At 43.0% G+C, this 20,543-nt stretch overlaps 1 protein-coding gene across 1 annotated transcript in view; it reads right to left on the minus strand.

The window, feature by feature from the left end:
* The window catches only part of Vstm4 (V-set and transmembrane domain containing 4), an 82,988-nt gene that overhangs the window by 8,317 nt on the left and 54,128 nt on the right, over positions 1-20,543 (minus strand). The window contains exons 6-7 of the mRNA XM_090347019.1: positions 14,734-14,840; positions 11,768-11,829 (exon numbers count right to left, since the gene is read on the minus strand). Of these exons, the coding sequence (XP_090203145.1) occupies positions 11,768-11,829; positions 14,734-14,840 (169 nt within the window). The remainder of the gene's footprint in view (positions 1-11,767; positions 11,830-14,733; positions 14,841-20,543) is intronic.

The following is a 20,543-nucleotide window of genomic DNA, read 5'->3' on the forward strand; positions in this document are numbered from 1 at the left end:
TTGTGGTCCCCATTACTATCACAGCTATCATCACTATTCTCCCCAGTGCCACCATCACCCGCCCCTTATCATCCCCATCATCACCACCGTGGCCAGCCATAGTCAGGGTGTTCAGGGAGGGTCAAGAATTAAGAATCAATCTAAAAGAGAATTAAGCATGGCTGCTCATCTGTTTAATTACATTGGATGCAATGTGGGCAGTGGGCATTTTTGTCCATTTTTCTTTTGAGGGTGCGTGTCTGTGCCAGGCTGAGAGATTGGACTCAGAACCTTGTACTCTCGCCTGGCTTTTTTTTTGTTCATAACTGACCCCCTACCAATTGAGCCATACTGAAGTCCTACAATTTGCTGGCTACTTGGAGAGTAAGTCTCAGAAACAAAGACTCTTCTGCGGTCTTCCGGGTCTCGGCCCCCTGAGTAGCTAGATTACAGGTGTTCCTTCAATTCTCCATGCATATTCTTATCGGGAATCCATGAGGCTGCATCTTACTGTCTTTGGGGTATCTCACATGCTTACTTTCTGACAAGTTATAAACTTCCTTTGGGAAAGTAAAAATTGTAAAAATTAGGATTTATTGTGGGGAGGGCAAATAATCCCTAAAATACACTACCAATTGTTGTGAATGACCATTTCACATAGAAAGTTTCTTCCTGCTACTATGGATGCCTTACGCTGGATGTTTTGAGTTATGTGGAGGAATTGTTTTCTCTTTCTTTCCAAAAATGGCACTTCATTTCTAGTATTCCACATCTGAGATTGAAAAAGTCTTTTAATAACAACTCTAAAGTACTCTGTGTTCAAAACCAAGGCTTGTGATGAAATAAGCTTTAAAAAAAAAAAACAAAAACAAAACCTCAAATGTGAGCAGAAATGATATTGTTTCATGAGATTACAAAAATAAAATAGAGTGAAAAACTTTGAAAAAGAATTTCCCAGCCGTGCAATGATCCCAGAAATGAAATGTCCAATAAAGACAGTGAATCAGCCCAGCTGAGATGGATGAGCAACTCCACAAGGACAGGCCTTTCCACAGTGAGCAGGGGTGGGGGATGGAGGGAAGGAGGGGTAAGGAGATGCCATTCATGAACCCAGACCCTCTGCTCTCCCTACTGCCTGAACCAGCCTACAGTCTAACGTCTGTACTCAGGGCCTTCCAGTTTTGCTTGGCTTTCACACTCATGACTGGCCCCATGCCTCAGTCCTGTATTTTGCTGGCTAATTGGAGATGAACTCTCTGAGACTTTTCTGCCTGAGCTGGCTTCAAGTGGCAATTAGCTTGTCAGATACTGTCAGGCCCAGGCTTTGGTCCATTTGACATCTTGCACACTTCCTTGTGGTACAAAAGCAATCCGAAGAATCAGTGATGTCATAGACAGATATCCCAAGGTCACGGGCTTGCTTTTTTCTCTAGCCACAAAAGCCAGATCTCCCTGCTCAAACAGCGAGGCAGTCTCTAGTCTGGATATTCCTATAGTAAGATTCCTATTGTCTCTCCAAATGATATTGTGTGGGGGTATGTGTTGGTCCTGGGGCTTGAACTTGGGGCATAGGCAATGTTCCTAAGCATTTTTTTTGCTCAAGTGTGGCTCAAGTGCATCAGAACTGCACTTCCAGCTTTTTTGGTACTTAGCCAGAGATAAGAATCTCACAGACAACTTTTCCTGCCCCACAGTTAGTTTCAAAGCTTGATCCTCAGACCTCAGCCTCCTGAATCGTTAGGATTATAGGCATGAGACACCAGGGCCTGGTTTTAAAAGCAGGGCACTTAATGGGCACTTAAACGCTACGCAGTCATAAAGCCTTCATTTACTCTAACAAAATCATAGAGCTTTGGATGGGCTGCTGCTGGCCTCTGACACAAAGCCGGACTTCATGGGTATTTGTGACAGAAGAGCCCTGCACAAAAGCTATGCAGCCCGAGTTGGAATGGCAGCTCTGTGCCGGGTGAATGGATCCCAGCACTTTCACTGCAGCTCCATCACTTTTGGTTTCCGGAAGCCCAGGGGCCCATTCCCTCTGGTCCAGAAGGAACCCATGAAACCAAATGAATTCCGTTCCCACCCACTCCCCCTTCTCTCTTCTGTCGCCCCAGCTTTTATTCTTCTCTCTCCAATAGACATACATAACTCCCTGTGACAATAACGGGATATACAAGTATACCAAAGGGAACACAGAATTTTATCTCTGCAAAAATAGTACTAGCATGCAGAAAGCGAAGTTCTTGTGTTTTTCCCAAGGCTTTGACTTGGGGGCAATATATTGTGAATGTGGTTGTGGATTTCTTTTCCCTTTCTTTTTTAATTTTAAATCGAGATTATGAACATATTTTATGCAGGTTAATATATCCTCTTTTTTTTTCCTCATGTAAAATTTCACTGAAACCAGTTCGAACACATTAGCGACAACAAGAGAAATTCTCTGGCTTATTATAAACATCCTTCAAGAAACCTGAAAGGCATGTCCTCTGGAAATAATTTGACTGGGATTTAGATTATTATTAAAATCCTCTCCGAATTTCTATCATTATTGTGTCTAAGGAGTCTCAGAGCCCTTCCTTGCTACCAATTCAGAGGAAAACTCCTTCGGTCCTGGCGGTGTGCACTGAGTGGTAAGACAGGACTGAGAACTTGTTTCCGATCATAGGCAAACAGGACAGGGAATAGTATCTCAGCTCTGACTGGCCATTCTGTGATTCAGGACAAGAGATGCCTAGGATAGAGTTTGTCTACGCTGTGACAGAAAGCACCACTGACTTTCCTTCCATGTTTAACATTCTGATCTCTGCAGTCCATGAGAGGAGCAAAGTTGGCTAAAGACTTTAAATCTGGGGCCGGGAGTTTGGCCTAGTGGTTGAGTGCTTGCCTAGCATGCACGAAGACCCAGGTTCGATTCCTCGGTACCGCATACATAGCAAAAGGCCAGAAGTGGTGCTGAGGCTCAAGTGGTAGAGCTCTAGCCTTGAGAAAGTCCAAGGACAGTGCTCAGACCCTGAGCCCAAGCCCAGGACTGGCAAAAAAAAAAAAAAAAAAAAAAAAAGACTTTAAATCTGGCAGTCTCAGGAAAGAAGAATTCAGCAGCCCATCAGGATTCTCTACCAGCAAGGGCCTTTGGAGATGCCAGGGGCAAGGCCCCAGGGGCTTGGATAAAGCCTCGGCTTGCAAAGGTGATAGAATTCTTCATCTATTTCATCTGGGAGGCTGGACTTTCTTATGACAAAGGGTTAAAGAGAACCCTTTGCAGAGGTGCAGGATGGTGATGCTGAGTCTCCACCGAATCCGAGTTGCCCTCTGAGCCATCTGGGAAGTTACACAGAGCCACATGTCTCAGACTTTAAAGTCCACCAGATTCACCACACATTTTGATAAATCACAGGTTCTGCATCAGTGGCTCTTAGTGGATGGGATTTTGTTCCCAACTCCCAGAGAATGCTGGGACAGCTGAATCACACCACAGTCAGGAAAAGACCAAGAGCTCCAACCACAGAGCCTGCACCCAGCACACACTCAGTGTACACACGCTGAGGTGACATCGAGAGACCCAGTGATCTGGGGACACAGGGATGGGTGAGTAAAGCCAGTCCCCAACAAATCTACACCTTTGGGGGCATCAAAGGACAGCCAATGGACTTGCAAAGACAACCTTTGCTCACAACATTCAAAAACCTGCAACAAGTTAATATCAACAGCAACAGAAATAGTTAAAAGGATTTGAGGGGCCAGGAGATGGGCCTACACGGGTTCGAGTTCTCAGTACCACAGACATAGAAAAAGCTGGAAGTGGTGCTGTGGCTCAAGTTGGTAGAGCTCTAGCCTTGAGAAAGCCCAAGGACAGTGCTCAGGCCCTGAGTTCAAGCCCCGGGCCTGGCAAAAAAAAAATTCTTTAAAGATATAAGCCCACAAAAACATAAAAGATATTCAACAGTATTAATCATTAGGGAAAAACTATAATGAAAGGATGGCTGCTGTAAAAAGAATGGGTGAGAGGGAGAAGTAGGAGGAAGGGAGGGAAGGAAGGATTGAGGGAAGGAAGAAGACAGCGAGGGAAGAAAACAAGGGTTGAGGGAAAAAGAAAGAGGGAAAAGAAAATGGAAACCCTTCCACATTATTAGTGACAATGTAAAAAAGTATAAAGAGACATGTAAAAGGCACATGTAAAGTGGCATGAACTCTCAAAAATGAAAGAAAATAGATTTATCATAGGATTCAGTGAACCTATTTATGTATATATATATTATATATATATTTATATGAAAGTAGGGACTCTGACAGAAACTTTTCTAATGATGATTTTACAATAATCTCAAGTCATGCAGCTCTCTCCTAGAGATGCCTCATTAACCCCTGTACAAAGTACCTAAGCCTTTCCTCAGGAGCCTTCTGGTTTGGCAGGAGCTCTGCTTATCTTCTTCTTCTTCAATACATCTTTTTACAAATAAATAAATGCTTTAAAAATAGACAAAGGACCTGATCCATGTATTAAGAGGTTTTCAGAATCAGCCACATGACCAGCTCTGGGCAGCAAGGAGGAGAAGGGACATGCCTGCACATGCCCAGCTTATGAGATGGGACAGAAAGCCGCTGTCCTTCTGGAGCTGTGAGAGGCATGTGTCTTGCTCCTGGCTGGAGCTGTCACTCGTGGAGACAGGGGTGAGTCAAGGGAAGCAGGTGGAGAGGGCAGCACTAAGCCCAGTGTTTCTGCCAGGGTGGAGCTGAGGGATCCTGAGAAAGGGAGGATACAGGAAGCAGTCACAGAGCTGGAATGGGCTTGAAGGCCCCAGCTAGTCAGGGAGCTGGTGGGCTGAATGGTGGTACACCTGTGAGAGCTGACCTTCCCAGGGCATGAGTTCAAGTCCCAGAGACAGAGTGGGGGACCCTAGTGAGGAAGAGAGGCAGGAGACAAGCCAGAGGAAAGGCAAGTTACAAGGTAAAAGAAGACACCAAACACCTGCAAGAATGGAGCCGAGTTCCCCAGTACTGATGCCACGAGGGTTAGACATGTAGATGAACTGGATTTTGGAAGATGTGGGTTAAAAGACGCAAAAAGAAGATGATGAGCGAGCCATCCATTGGAGGTGGAGGCTGAGGGGATCAGCGGGCACGGGGCTGAGAACCCTGGATCACGGGGGTCTTGGTAGGATGGAGGCTCTCCGGGGAGGGAGGGACAAAGGGAGTGAGTACAAGATGTGAGCCTGCCATTCTCAGGAAGCCAGGCTTCCTCCTGGAGGTAAGGACAGGGAAGTGATGGGGCTGGAGCTGTGTTTAGGGAAAGCTCCAGGTGGCAATGCTGGGAATGGACGGAAGGGACTAAGACCACAAGAGATCCCCCCTCCGCCTTGGAAAGCTACACAAGAAACTTATTTCTCCCTATGGGACAAGGAGGCCTGACCCCAACAGCTTTAGAGACAGAGCTTATAGGAGATCTGCAAAGGGCAGGGATGGCACAGACCACAGTTACAGAGGCAAGTAGCAAAGTCACTGAAACCTGAACGAGATGCTAGATTTACTCCATGTGTGTGTGCATGTGAGTGTGCATGAGTGCGTGCGTGCGTGCGTGCGTGCGTGCGTGCGTGCGTGCGTGCGTGCGTGTGTGAATGAACTCTCATGGGGTCAAAGCCCAAGTTGGTTTCAAAAGCCTGCTCCTCAGCTCTAAGCCTCCTGACTAGCCAGGATTATAGGTGTGAGCTATGGGTGCCAGGCTTGCTTTACTTTTCAGTAATTTGAAAATGCTGTTGTCTACCTGGCTCCTCCCCTCTGGACACAGCAGAACTTCTTGTTGCTTGTTTCCCTTTAAACTGTATTTACTCTGTCTCTGTCTCTCTGTCTCTCTCTGTCTCTGTCTCTCTACTTGGACTCTCAATCGATAAGCTGGCCTCCTGTCATAAAAATTCATCAACCACGCTCTCCATCTCTTCTGAAACAGGGTGGCACAGACAACATTTTCTGGAAGTATGTGATTTAGCTGCCTGGGCTCCCAGGGTGGGGAGCTGCAGAATAGTTAACTGAGGCGAGACCAGGGACCCCTGAAGACTTCAAGGATTTAAAGAAAACTCCTAAGTGCATCTGCCTCTAGAGTCTTTTGAACTTTTTTTTTTTTTTTTGTCGTGCAGCGTTAGGGTTAACACACAAGACCTGAAGCAGCTGAGTAGGAGTTCTAGACCTGAGCTGCACTCCAGCTCACATTTTGACACTTGTGGGAGTCTTCCCTCATTCCCAGTGTCCTATCCAAGGCCACTTTCTAGAGAGAGGAACTAAAGAAGCTTTTCCTGGAAGCTGAGGACCCAACTAGAAAGCGCTATTTTATTAATTTGTTTGATGGTTGGTTTTTGTTGTTATTGATTTTTGCTGGTCCTGGGGCATGAACTCTGGGCCTAGGCACTAGCCTTGAGCATTTTTATTCAAGGCTAGTGCTCTGTCACTTGAACCACAGCTCCACTTTTGACTTTTTTGGTGGCTCATTGAAGGTAAGAGTCCCAAACTTCCCTGTCACTGCTGGCTTTATACTGTGATCCTCAGATCTTAGCCTCTTGGGTGGCCAGGATTACAGGCATGCACTGCTAGTACCTGGCAAAAGCACTGGTTTTAAGTGTGAAAAAATGAAACACTTGGAAGACAGTGGCCACTTCACCCAGCAGCCACACGTCTCGAGGTCCTCAATTACCCACTGAGGTCCGAGGAGTCAACAAGTAGTTACTGACTTCAGTTTCAGCTACCATCAAAACCTATCGATCGGAGAGATAACAATCGACCAGATTGAAACCAAGGTCAAGGCTAACCTCCTGGGAGAAAATAAATCTTCATAATCACCAAATCTGTTGACGCATAGCCACTTTTCTATTCTAAAACTGCTGGTCAGACAGGGCACAGCTGAGGTCAGCTCTTTACTGTGGACTGTCACCAGTAAAAAAAATCATAGCCTAATTGATTTGTTTCCAGGGAATTTTGTGTAAAATTGGTTAAAACTCTTCATATCTTAACAACCAAAAGATAAATCTGATATTTTAAAAACTGTTATTGAAAATCCTCTCAGGGGTGGGCGTGGGGGGGAGGGAAATGGGGACCAAGACATGTGAAAGGGTATCAATGTATGTGAATTAATGCACCTTCTATCTGGCAAATATCATGTAACCCTTCTATTAATTACAATAAAAATATATGAAAAAAAAGAAAATCCTCTCATTAGAGAGAGTAAAATGGAGAGAGCGAGGGAAGGGACAACAGTGTCCAAAAAGAAATGTACTCTTTACCAGACTTAAGTAACTGAAACCCCTTTGTACATCACCTTTATTATACCAATTTAATTTTTTTAAAGAACACTTTCATATTGGATGTGCTATATACTCTATAGGACATAATGTTTTATTACATATATTAATATGTATCTATGACATATAAACCCTCAGCTTAACTTTAATTATGTTCTAAAATCTATGTGTCAGTGATTGTATATAGAGAGTCCCTTCTTGAATACTTGTTTGTTAAACATGACATTTGACATATGATATAAAAATCAATGTTAATAAATTCTTTAATTAAAAAAGAACACGCATTAAAAATCCTTTTGAAATACATAAAACTGCCCTGATCTTTCTGTGAAAAATAAGAAATTAGTAGGTCTATTTTCATATATTTTCTTTTTTCATAGCTTATTTTTATATTTTCTCATTTTCTTTCTTTTTTTTTTTTTTTTTTTTTTTTTGTTGGTCATGGGGCTTGGACTCGGGGCCTAGGTGTTGTCCCTGAGCTCTTCAGCTCAAGGCTACTGCCCTACCCCTTAAGCAATAGTGCCACTTCTGGCTTCCTAATGGTTAATTGGAGATAAGAGTCTCCTGGTCTTTAGTGCCTGGGCTGGCTTTGGACTGAGATCCTCAGATCTCAGCCTCCTGAGTAGCTACGATTACAAGCTTGAGCCACCGCGCCTGGCTTCATCTTCTCTTTTCCAGTTGAAGTTTATTTATGGTAAAAATAAAGTCTTGTTTGATAATATTAGCTATTTTTAGATAAGGTCTTACATCTCCCTTCCTGCCTCCTTCCCTTTTTCCCTTCCTTCTTTCCTTCCTTCCTTCCTTCCTGCTTCTTTTTTCGGTGCTGGTTTTGAGGCTTGAATTCAGGGCCTTGTGCTCCCAATTAGCTTTTTCACTCAAAGTTGATGATCTACTACTTGTACCACACCTCTACTTCTGGCTTTTTGCGTGTTAATTGAAGAGTTTTGGGGATTTTCCTAGGCTTGCTGTGAACAATGATCCTCAGGTTCCAGCATTCTTGAGTACGAGATTACAGGTATGAGCCACCAGTGCCTGGAAAGATCTCACATTTTTTCCCAGGGCCAGCATATAACCAAGTTATCCCTCTCCTCCCCCCCTCCGCCCCCCCCCCCGCCACCTTCTCTGTTGCTAAGGATGACAGTGTAAACTACCACACCCAGTTTATTGATTGAGATAGGGTCTAATCTCACTTGCCCAGTCTCGATCACTTCAACACTGCCCCCCAAGTAGCTGCTGAAATCATATCTGTGAATCACCATGCTAGACTAAAAAAGTCTTTAGTACTTTACAGTAAAAATAAATAAATAAATAAATAAATAAATCAGTAATGAAAGCTTCTATCAGGACTGGAATCATTGTTTAAAATGCATTTGGTTCCAATATTTTAATAAATGACCGAAAAAATCTGCTCAAGATAGCATTTTGTAGCCAAAAATTGCACAATTGGTGTGTGTGTATGCTCAACAGATAAAGGGAAAATGGCAGCTAACTGGTTGCAGAGCAGAGGAAGACGTTTGGCTCAAGGTTGATGACATTTTCTCCTATGGCTTCTTGTAGGCACTTGAGCACTCGGAAAAAAGCTATGTCCTGGTATGCAAAACTAGAACGGAAGGAAGCAATCTTACTGTGATTTTTAGCTATGATGCTTGGGAAACACAAACAGAACTTCAATACACTGCTTTTGCATACCTGGACCCCTCCCCCCTCTCTCTCTCTTTCTCTCCCACTCTCTCTTTCTCTCTCCCCTCCCCCATTCTCTCTCTGATGCAGTCACACCTGTTGCGAAAGAATATTAGCAATGACACAACAATGATTAAAATCTTCAAAATATTAACTAAATACCTCTGTATCCATATTAAGAACAAGAAATTATTGGATTAGTGAAGGAAAAAGTAGTTCTTCCATATAGAAGAATTCTCATGGGTTGGAAGTGCAGCTGAGTGGTTGAGTGCTAGTTGCTAGCCTTGAGCAAAAGAAGCTCAGGGACAGTGCCCAAGCCCTGAGTTCAAGCCCCAGGAACTGGCAAAAGGGGAAAATAAAACATTCTAAGTAAAATGACTGAGAGAAATAGAAAGTGACCATTAGAGGCCAGGCACGGCGGCTCACCCTTGTAATTCCAAGTACTCATAAAATCAAGGTCTTAGTTTGAGCCTAGCCTGGGCAAAAACTTCACAAGACATCATCTCAAATCAACAATCTGAGCCTGCTGGAGTGTGCTTGTCATGCTGCTATGGGTAGGAGGAGCAGGAGGGAGGTGTATAAATATGAGGCTTGTGATTGTGGCTTGTATAAAATGTGAAACCCCATCTGAAAAAATAGCCATCTGGCAAAAAAACAAAATAAATGCTGGGAACGTGGCCTGCTAGCAGGTATAAGGTCCTGAGCTCAAACTACAGCACTAACAAAAAGAAAAGTTGCCATTAGTGTGCTGTAGTGGAAGTCTTCAAGGCAGTCTCTGACAAACACAAAGCCAATGGCCCAGGTTCAAGGAAAATAAGATATTCACACTCTCTGGACAGATGACTATTCATCAATACCATGAATTTAACATGTTCACACATTTATCTTTGGAAGGCGGAGCTTTGATCACCATCTCATACACATCTGCCATGTGAGCTAGGGGTTGGGGCTGGCTTCTGAAGGAAAAACCAGAAACCAACAAAGATGCTGGCAGGGACGACCTTGACTGTGGTATGAAAAGGACATTATAGACACACAGCAACCTTCTCCAATCCAATCCCCGATTGCATTTCTCACAGTCTCCTTAACCTCGATCAACCTCAATCAAAAAATACCAAACAAACAAGGCTGTGTGTTATAGCATATTTTGTTTTTATTATTAGTTCTTTTTCAGTCTTCTATGTGGTGGTGGCTCATGCCATCCTAGCTACTCAGAAGACTAAGATCTGAGGCTTGAGATTCAAAGCCAGCTTGGGCAAAAAAATCCTGAGACTCTTGTTTCCAAGTAAGCAACAAAAGACCAAAAGTAGAGGTGTGGCTCAAATAGTAGAATGTCAGCCTTGTGCAAATAAAAAAAAACTAAACTCAACATTATCACTAGACAGCCTCTATAAGGTCTGACACCACCTATGGTTTTAGGTCTCCTTTGGGGTCCTTAGGAAGTGAGCTGTTTGGGTCGGTGGGGTGGGGGGGAGCTACCGTAGGGGCCTGTGCTCCATTCAACACAGGCATTTGGCATTATTCACCAAATTGGTGATCCCATTTCCAGTCATCTGAAAACCACAGGACATCCAAATTAAGGGCCAGTCTATAAGTAGCTGGCCATTCTTCTTGAAAATATCAATGTCAGCTGGGCACAGTGGCTCACACTTATAATCCTAGCTACCCAGGAAGCTGAAATCTGAAGATCACAATTTGAAGGCAGAATGGGCAGGAAAATCCACGAGACTCATCTCCAATTAACCAGCTTAACAAAAAAGCTGGAGTTAAAGCTCAGTGGTAGAGTGCCATCTTTGAGAGGAAATGTTCAGGGACATTCAAACCCCAAGACTAACACCAAAAAAAGGAAAAGAAAAGAAAGAAAAGAAAAAGAAAAATCAGTATGGTGAAAAGATGTGGATGTCCCAAGCTGGAGAAAGGTAGGGGGATGACAAGGAAATTTAATGTGGGGTCTTAGATTGAATCCAGAAACAGAAAGAGATCAACCAGGGGGAAATTTGAAGAATATGGCTACAGTCTAGGACATAGGTAACATTGACACGCCAATACTAATGTCTTCATTGGATAAAGACTCCATGGCTGTGGAAGATATCACATGGAGGGCAGAAGGACATGTGTGCTTTGCAACTCTTCATCAGATCCAAAGCTATTTCAACATAGAAACACTTCACATACACCCAGAAAGGTTCTTTGGCCTCTTTCAATTTCTAGTTTATGTGTCTGAGTAATTTTTTTCTTGCTTCTGAAAAGTAGCCTTCATAATAAAAAGTAACTGTTACTGTTGTAGTTAAGGTGTGAACTCAGGACCTTGTGCTCCCTGGCTTGGGTAGCACTCTATCAATCACTTGAACCTGATTTCCCTAAATATTTGGGAGATGGTATCTAGTGGATGTTTCTGCCTGGACTGGTCTTGAACTTCCAACCTCTGGATCTTAGGCTTCTAATTAGCTAGGATTATAAGAGTGAGCCATCAGCACTCAGCTTCCAGTTAAAAGTCCTTTTGGGGGAGATGAAATGATTCAAAATCTGATGCAAAAGGTCCTAAGAAATTTCAACACACCAACTGTGTAAGGACACTATTTCAACACACCAAGTGTGTAATGGTGCTATCTCAGCACACTGAGTGTATAAGGCGTTATTTCAGCACACATACTCAGTGTGTAAGGGAACTGGCTCAGCACACTGAGTGTGTGAGGCATTATTTCAGCACATATATTGACCAAGTGAGGGCACTGTCTTGGCACACCGAGTGTGTAAGGGCGTTTGTGGGGCCAGGGTGTGTGGTGGTAGGAGGGACAACACCAGCACACAGCATTCTCACTCACCAGGGTGACTCTTCTCTGTGGCTTCAGCAGCTTTGGTTTGTGGAACGTGGTCACTATGGGAGCTGTGGAAAGACATGGAGGTTTAGTTTACATTTCTCCCCTGGTCTCTTAGTGCTGGCCTAGCATGAGCACCACAGAGCTACTGCATGCCAACTGGAAGACCCACTGGAAGAGGTAGCATCTGACCTAAGGACCCCTGGATTCCCTCCCAGAGTGGAGAAGGAATCCTTTGCTAAATCTCAGTCCATGACATCATCCCCCCACAGCTAGATCCGTGCACAGCTCTGTGCAAGTCATTTCATGAGGTCAAGGAACTTGACGCATCTAGGACAGGGTCTTCTCCCAGCTGCTCACAGACCCCAGAGACGGTGACTGGCCCACACGTAGCCTATGACGTCAGCAGGGAGGTCTGACTGCCTTCATTCATTCATTTTTGTGCTGGTTCTGTGGCTTGTACTCAGAGACTGAGCACATTCCTTTAGCCTTGTTGCTCAAGGACATGCTCTACCATTGAGCCACAGCTCCACTCGGCCTTTTAGTTAGTTATTTATTTTTTTGCCCAGGGCTGCCTTTGAACAATGATCCTTGGATCTCAGCCACCTAAGTAGCTAGGATTAAATGTGTGAATCAATGCCACTGCCCTAATTTAATACAGAAAAAAAAAAACAAACAAAAACCAACAAGGATCTTCCTGTAACTAGGCTTTGAATGACTTGGGACTTGAATATGGCATTAAATCTCACATATATATTTATCTGTATATATACATACACACATGTATATACATGGATATGACAGATACATATGCATTATAGATATATGAGCATGCAATATGTATATCTGGGTATGCATATACATGTGTATACATGTAAATGTATATTGCATAAATGTATATGTTTATATATGTGTATATCTATGTGTGTGTTAGCTTCCCACATCTCATTTTGCTTTTAAATTTAATTTAATTTTGTTGTAAAGGTGATATTCAGAGAGGTTAGTTACTAAGTAAGGTAATGAGTTATTACTGGTCAGTATTATTCCGGCCCTCTCCCTCCTTTTCCTCCCACTTTCCTTCCCCTAACACCCCCCAACCTCCACAAGTAAAGTTCATTTCCAACAAAGTGTCTTGTATTGCTGTTGCATCAGTTCACCCTCTGTTCTTTGTGTCATCATTTTGTCATTCCTCTTCCCTTCCCCAAATCCAATAAAGGTATATACAAGGCACAGGGAACCAGAATCAAAACAGTTACAACAGGGGATAAAGCAAAGGAAAAAAGAATGAAAGAAAAAAAAATAACTTCACACAGTACATTAAGAACAATAACAAAAAATACTCTCTTGTTTCCATATCTTGGAGTTTGATTAGTATCATTTTACATGGTCCTATGCACATAACTAATGTGCTATTGGGATCCTCTGCTAGGACTAGCCTAGACATACACTAATGATTACAAATGAGGGAGACCATGGAGCCAGTTCCTTTGGGGTCTGGCTTACTTCATTTAAAATGATTTTTTTCCAAAATCTTTCCAGTTCCTTACAAATGGGGTGATGTCATTCTTTCTGATGGAAGCATAAAATTCCATTGTGTATATATACCATATTTTCTTCATCCATTCATCTACTGAGGGGCATCTGGGTTAGTTCCATATGTGGGCTATGGCAAATAATTCTGTAACAAACACAATTGTGCTAGTAGCTTTAGGGTGGCTTTAGTGCTGTAGCATTCCCTTTTGGCCACATCCCCACCAACATCTACTATTATTTGTTTTCTTGGTAATGGCTATTTTAACTTGGGTGAGGTGGAATCTCAATGTTGTTTTGATTTGCATCTCTTTTTGGCCAGAGATATTGAACATTTTTTTCATGTGTTCATTGGCAACTCTTATTTCCTCTTCAAAGAAGGTTCTTTTTAATTCTTTAGCCCACTTATTAATGGGGTGGTTGTTTCATTGAGGGTTTTTTTAAATAAGGGTGTAATTCTTTTAGCTCTAGGTGTATATTTGATATGAGTCCCTTGTCTGTTGTATAGCTAGTAAAGATCTTCTCCCAATCTGTTAGCTATACCCTTTGTCACACAGAAACACTGAAGTTTAATGCAATCCCATTTATCCAGACTTTCTTTGATTTATGTTTCTGGATCTTTATTTAGGAAGTTTTCACCTGTGCCAAAGAGCCCTAGTGTATCCCCTATCCCTTCCTGTAATATTTTCAGGATATTTGATCTTACTTGAGGTGTCTGGTCCATTTGGAGTTGGTTCTGGTGCAGGGTGATATATAAAGATCTAACTGAAGTTTTCTACATATGTGTAGCCAATTCTGCCAGCACCATTTGTTGAAGAGGCTGTCTTTCTTCCATCAAGGTTTTATACATGTTATATAAACATGTGTGCATACATATATATGTATATATGCATGCATAGACACACATATACATGTGTGCATATGTATCTATGTACATATACACAGATACATATATACATGTACCTATGTGTATATATGTACATAGAGACATATATACATATATTTACCTATGTGTACATATACATGTATATATGTACATATACATACATTGTGGGGGGTTAGCTCTTAGCTCCCTATGTCTCCTTTTTATCTTTTGGAAGCTATGATAATGGCCACCCTGTACCTGAGTGACATGTTTACACAGGACTCCTTCCGTTCCCCTATTGGGTTAAGAAGATGTTGCCACTCCTACCGCCCTGGCCATTGTCCTAAAACGTGTAGACTATTCCAAGTAAACATAGCACACACTCCTCTGTGCCAGGCTGACCTTCTCTTGCTGCCAGACTCCAATTGGGCCCAGGGTGCCACCCTGAGGGCAGAGGTGGCTCAGCACCTCAGTGGACCCACATGTCCTTCATGGCTCCAGTCCCACACTGGAGCCCAGGCCCGCCTCGGCTCAGCCATGACTTCTTCCATGTAGGAGCTCACAGGCCGCTTCTTACCTTTGGCAGGGACAGCAGGGGGGACCTCAGCTTTTTCCTTCCGCCTCTTGCCCTTCTTAGGCTGCAGGGGGGCCAAGCTGGTCATACTGGTGACAGTCTCTCCCGAGCTGTAGAAGCAAGAGAGTCTGGGGAGTCATTGTGAAGCAGAAAGACAAAGAAGACAGCAGTTTCTAGTAGTTTCTGAGCAGCCAGACCAGAGGTGGGGGGGTGGGAGAAGGCTCTTTGCTGATCTCCAGGGAGGGCTGCGGGTCAGCTGCTGACCCTTGCTGACCCCTCAGCAGAGGAGATGAGTTAGTGTGTAATTTATGAAGTGCTGTGTGAATTTCAGATGTCCTTGGAGAGAGCAGGGCTAGCTTTTCCATCCACTGTACAGATGTGGGAGCCAGTGGTTTAGATCTAGTTGAATTGGCTGCACTGGTGTGGCTACCTTCCGGGGCAAGAGTAAAGATGTCCCTAGGAAGTTCGTTGAGCTCTTCTCAAACTATATTCCTCATTCCAAATCAGAGCATCTCCAAGGTACTTCCAGGAAGCTATACCCTGAAGTCTTTACCCTCCCCTCCCACCCCCCCCATGAGTACCAGCTTTCCTTGTGCTGTATAGGCTTGGTGAGTTCCCCCTGAGAAAGGGCCTCTTTCCAGTGAGCTAACTGTGTTGTGACTGTAGCACTAGTTTTGTCGGGTGTGCTATTAGTGTTAAGCCAATGAAGCAGGACAGTGAGCTTACATATGAAAGCCAGCACTCACAAGGACTTCATAACTGCTCTGAACAACATTGGCAACATGCAGTAGACAGGTGAGCTAAACCTCTGTGTGAGGATGGAGGCTACAGACCTCCTTGAATGCCGATCAGTTCTGACTCAAAGGTGCCCTATGGGCTCCAGGAACCCAGAAGAAAGCCCCCTGTGGCATCTGATGTCCTTGGGCCAGACATGTTCCAGGAAAGTCTGATGTACCAGAGGAGGTCTGTCTGTGCCCCCCCACACACACACCATAAATAAATTCCTTTATGCCACCAATGCCAGGCATTGGTGACTCATGCCTGTAACTCCAGCTATGCAGGAGTCTGAGATCTGAGAAGAGTCTACCAGAATCTTATCTTTAATCAACCAGCAAGAAGCCAGAAGTGGAGATGTAGCTCAAGTGGCAGTCTTGAGCTAAAAAGATAATCCCTGAGTTCAAGTCCTCATACTAGCACAATAAAAAGAAAGTTCCCTGACTTTGGTAGCTGGTATATTGTATATTCATTAATTCATTTATTTGAAAGAGGAAAGGGAAGGGGAAAAATAAGATGACTGGGAGGGGTGGGAGGGAGGGAAAGTGGGAGAAAAATATGGGAAGGGGTATCAACGTTCAAGAAGTAATGTATCCACTACCTGATGAATGTAACTGGAACCCCTCTATATATCACCCTGACAATAAACTACAATAAAAAATGCAGAAGCGAAAAAAAGAAGTACAGAAATATAAAAACACAGTTCCCTGAAGCCCCTAGGAATGGTACCAAATGCCCAAAGTAAGTAAGCAGCCTGTTTTTACCTAAGATTAGAGAGTCCCTTTTACTTGAAAACAAGCCTTTCTGGAAAGGAGGACGCAGGCTAAAAGGTATTACACATTTGGTCTCACATCAGATATCAGCAGTCAAATTTAAGGCAACACACACATACATATGTGGTTCCAGGTTTGAACTCAGGACCCTGTGCTTGCTAGGCAGGCACTTGAAACACCTGAGCCACACCCCCAGCCCTCTTTGCTTTAGTTAATTTTCAGATAGGCTTTTCATTTTTGACCTGTACCAAGATGGACTGCCATGTTGCTAGTTTTGCAAGAGGACACCCCTGAGTGTTACAAAAATACCTAAGATGTTGTCTAGATGGGCTCTTGCTGATTTTTTGGGGGGCCCAGGCCAGCCTCAAACCACAGTCCTCTTTATCACAGCTTCTCAAGTAGCTGAGATTATAGATAGCAGACATTGCACCCAACCGCAAAGTGTACAGAGCTGGTGAAGTACAGAGCCACCGTGTATTCAGCTCTATCTAGATGGAAATAACTTGCCAACATTACAGAGCCTTGAACTCCAGTCTGGCATTTTTTTCTATGGATATCCTTGCCCATGTATAACTATTACACAGAAAAAACTGGAAGTGGTGCTGTGTCTCAAGTGGTAGAGTGCTAGCCTTGGGGAAACTCAAGGACAGTGCTCAGGCTTTGAGTTCAAGCCTCAGCACAGGGGGACAAAAAGATTAATCATTCCATTTAGCTAGTTACTTTTGTGCCAGTACTGGGTCTTGAACTTAGTACTTCATGCTCTTGCTTGGCCTTTTGCTCTTGATGGATGCTCTACCACTTAAGCCACAGCTCTACTTCCATCTTCCTGCTGGTTAATTGGAGATAAGAGACTCATGGACTTTTCTACCTCCAGTTGCCTTTGAACCATGATCCTCAGGTCTCAATCTCTAAGTATCTAGAACTACTGTCATGGATCACTCACTTGGACTGGATGTGTTTGGGTACTGCAGTGATGTTTGTTGTAGCAGGAGACTCAGAAACAGCCCAACTGTCAATCACTTGGTAACTGGTTAAGTGAATCAGGGTGTGTCTGCCCATGGTGTGTTCTGAGGCTGGGAAGAAGAACAAGGAAGCCGTCTGTATGAAGTCGGCCTGGTGCAAAGGCAAGTGAAAAGGCTAAGCGTGGGACATGGTATAAATTGCCCCAGTCTTTGCAAGAAAATAGAGGAAGTAAGAACATATTCTCACTGGGTTAAAATACCTTTTTTCCATCAGTAACAAAAGCCATCAAGACTGTTTTAAGTGATACTAAGGACTGTCAGACCAAATGTTTATATGTTTGAAGTACAGTTTATCCCCGGTTATAGCTCTACATAGAAGCAGATCACCTTTTCATTGTTTCTCATTTGATACACTAAATGTTCTTTTAATTATTTCCTTAGGAATGTGTTCTGTAAGAAAACATTATTATTTTAGAATGTGTGGAATTGTAAAGATGTCAACTTTTTAAAATTCATATTTAGTTGCTAGGCTTTTTCCTTTAAAAATACTTCCAAGTAATAGCATTAAAAAAAAGAATATGTTCTCAAATTTACTTTCATCTGAATAAGCAGAGTCTAGAAATTGTCACAAACACTAAAAATAAAGCCAGACCCTAAGTGGCTCATGCTTATTTACTTAGGAGGCTGAGATCTGAGGACTGGGGTTCAAAGCTAGCCCAGGCAGGAAAGGCCATGAGACCTTTATCTCCAATTAGCCAACAGTTATGCCAGAAGTGGACGTATGACTCAAGTGGTAGAGCACCAGCCTTGAGCAAAAAAGTTAAGCAAGAAAGTAAGGTCCTGGTAGCCATCACAAAACAAAGCAAACAAAATTTAAAGTGTTTCTTGAGAATTAAGATGCTGAGGGACTTAACAAACGGCAGAGAGGACAGAGAGTTTTCATTGTATTCATCTATAATTAAATGCAAATAAATAGATATATATATACATACTTGAGATGCATTATTCTAATAACAGACTAGATATTTAAAAACAAATAAATGAAGACTAAATCTCACAGTGTGGGAAAACTTCCAAGAACCTAATTTCCAGAGAGATTCACCAGGATCAACATATTTTTTTATTGGGAATAGAAATGTTAGCTGGTCCTCGCTTTAGAACTGAGGGCTCACAGTATCAGTTCCCAAATAGCCAAGAAGAATGTGAGTTTGCAAAACTCTGCTAAGAGCAAACAAGGGATTAGAGGCACTCAGCATTGCTTAAATACACAAATATATGTTTGCCTTAGCTTTGTAAACTCTTAAAATGTTTATTTTTTTCCTTCCAATATAAAGTACTGCAGACTTCCATGGTTTAGGTTTGAACGTAAAAGGAAGTAACAACTTCTGTGAATAATTCCCACTATTTTTATTTTTGTTTGGTGTGTGTGGGGGGGGGGTGCTAGCACTAGGGCTTGATCTCAGGGCTTGAGTGATATCCCTGAGTATTTTTTACTCAAGGCTGGTGCTCTATCACTTGAGCCACACCCACTTCTGGCTTTTTGGTGGCTAATTAGAAATAAGATTATCAAGGACTTTCCTACTTAGGTGGCTTTAAACCTTGATCCTCAGATTTTAGCCTTCTAAGTAGTTAGAATTACAAGTAAGAGCCACCAGTGTCTGGCTTATTTGCATTGTGATAGATTACTATTATTATTTTTTTTAGTAGCATGTAATAGTAGTATATCTTCATAAGTCTAGAAATAGTCACAAAAACCTTAAAAACCAAGCCAGTCCCTAACTGGCTCATGGTTATCTACTCAGGAGGCTGAGATCTGAGGACTGAGGTTCAAAGCCAGCCCAGGCATGAAAGGCCATGAGACCTTGAACTCTGGGTCTGGGCACTGGTCCCTGAGCTCCTTGCTCAAGGCCACTTGAGCCACAGCACCACTTCTGGCTTTTTCTGGGATTCATCGGAGGTAAGTGTCTCACAGACTTTCCTGCCTAGGCTGGCTTTGAACCGCAATCCTCAGATCTCAGGCCCCTAAGTAGCTAGGATTTATAGACATCTGCACCTATAACAGGCACCCAGAGCAATTTTAGGTTTATAGAAAAACTGAATTTTCCAGTACTCCCCCTTGCACACAGGCACGTCTTCTCTGTTCTCATCATCCACCCCTCCCTCAATGTGGTACATTATTTGTGAGTGTGGCCAGGGTGGGTATACACACATGTGCTCTTCCAGAAGTTTGAACTCAGGGTCTCACACCCTGGTTTGGCTCTCTTGCTCAAGGCTGGCACTTTACTGATTGCGCCACACCTTTATCTCTGGCTTTTTGGTGGTTAATTGGAGATAAGAGTCTCACAGACTTTTCTGGCTGGCTGGCTTTGAAATTGGATTCTCAGATCTTAGTCTCCTGAGTAGCTAAGATTTCAGGCATGAGCCACTGGTGCCCAACTAGAGAGGTACATGACACAATAATTAGTGAGCCTTCATTTGTCATCATTTGCTCCTGGGCTTCATATTGATGCCTTTTCAATGGCTTTGAACAAAGTAGGGTAGCATGTCAGCTCCAGCCCCCAGTAGCATACAGAACAACTCCACTGTGTGCGGAATGCACCTGCCGCCATCTTCCTAGCATGCTGGAGTTGTTCTCGTGGGTTTTCACGCACCTTTTCTATTTATTGTGAATGTTTCCTTTAATTCCTTTTCTCTCTGAAATCTTTCGCTATCTTTCTTTTGCCTCTGAGCTTAGATAATCTCCCTAAGTCTACTTTCTATGTTGGAGGATCAAATATTTCTACCCCCTATTCTCTTTTCTTGGGTTTAATCTTTTAGCTCTTTCCTACACTAAAAAAAAAAAATGAAAGTTTCTGGAACATCATTGATAATGAACTTATGTCGCCCTGCCCAGAGCTTTCAGTAAGCTGGAAAAAAATCTGCATTGTCATCACCATTTTTTGCCCTTCTGAATAGTACAACTTCACTAAATTTAGCTCTAATTCATAGTTCAACAGTGAGACCCATATACACAAGTGAGTCACCCCAGAGACATAATGTTACTGACTTTCCTCCCGGCCCAAATCCGGTTTTTCTCCATTGAGCCAGCAGGGCTGGGTCCAAGATCTTTTGACTAAAAAAAGCCCACCTTATTATTAACTTACAAGGAGAAGTTATCCCGAATCTCAGAATGTAACAGAGCCGGATTTTTGTCTCAAACACAGAGGGTTAGTGTTTCTGGAGCCAGCAAGGATGGAAACCAGAAAGGTTGGAAAACATGGCCCCGGAAACGAACTCGAAATTAGAGGGTTTGTGTGATCCGAGA

This window comes from Megascapheus bottae, chromosome 15 (assembly GCF_031878675.1).
Source record: "Megascapheus bottae isolate mThoBot1 chromosome 15, mThoBot2.hap1, whole genome shotgun sequence".
NCBI classification, from domain to species: domain Eukaryota; kingdom Metazoa; phylum Chordata; class Mammalia; order Rodentia; family Geomyidae; genus Megascapheus; species Megascapheus bottae.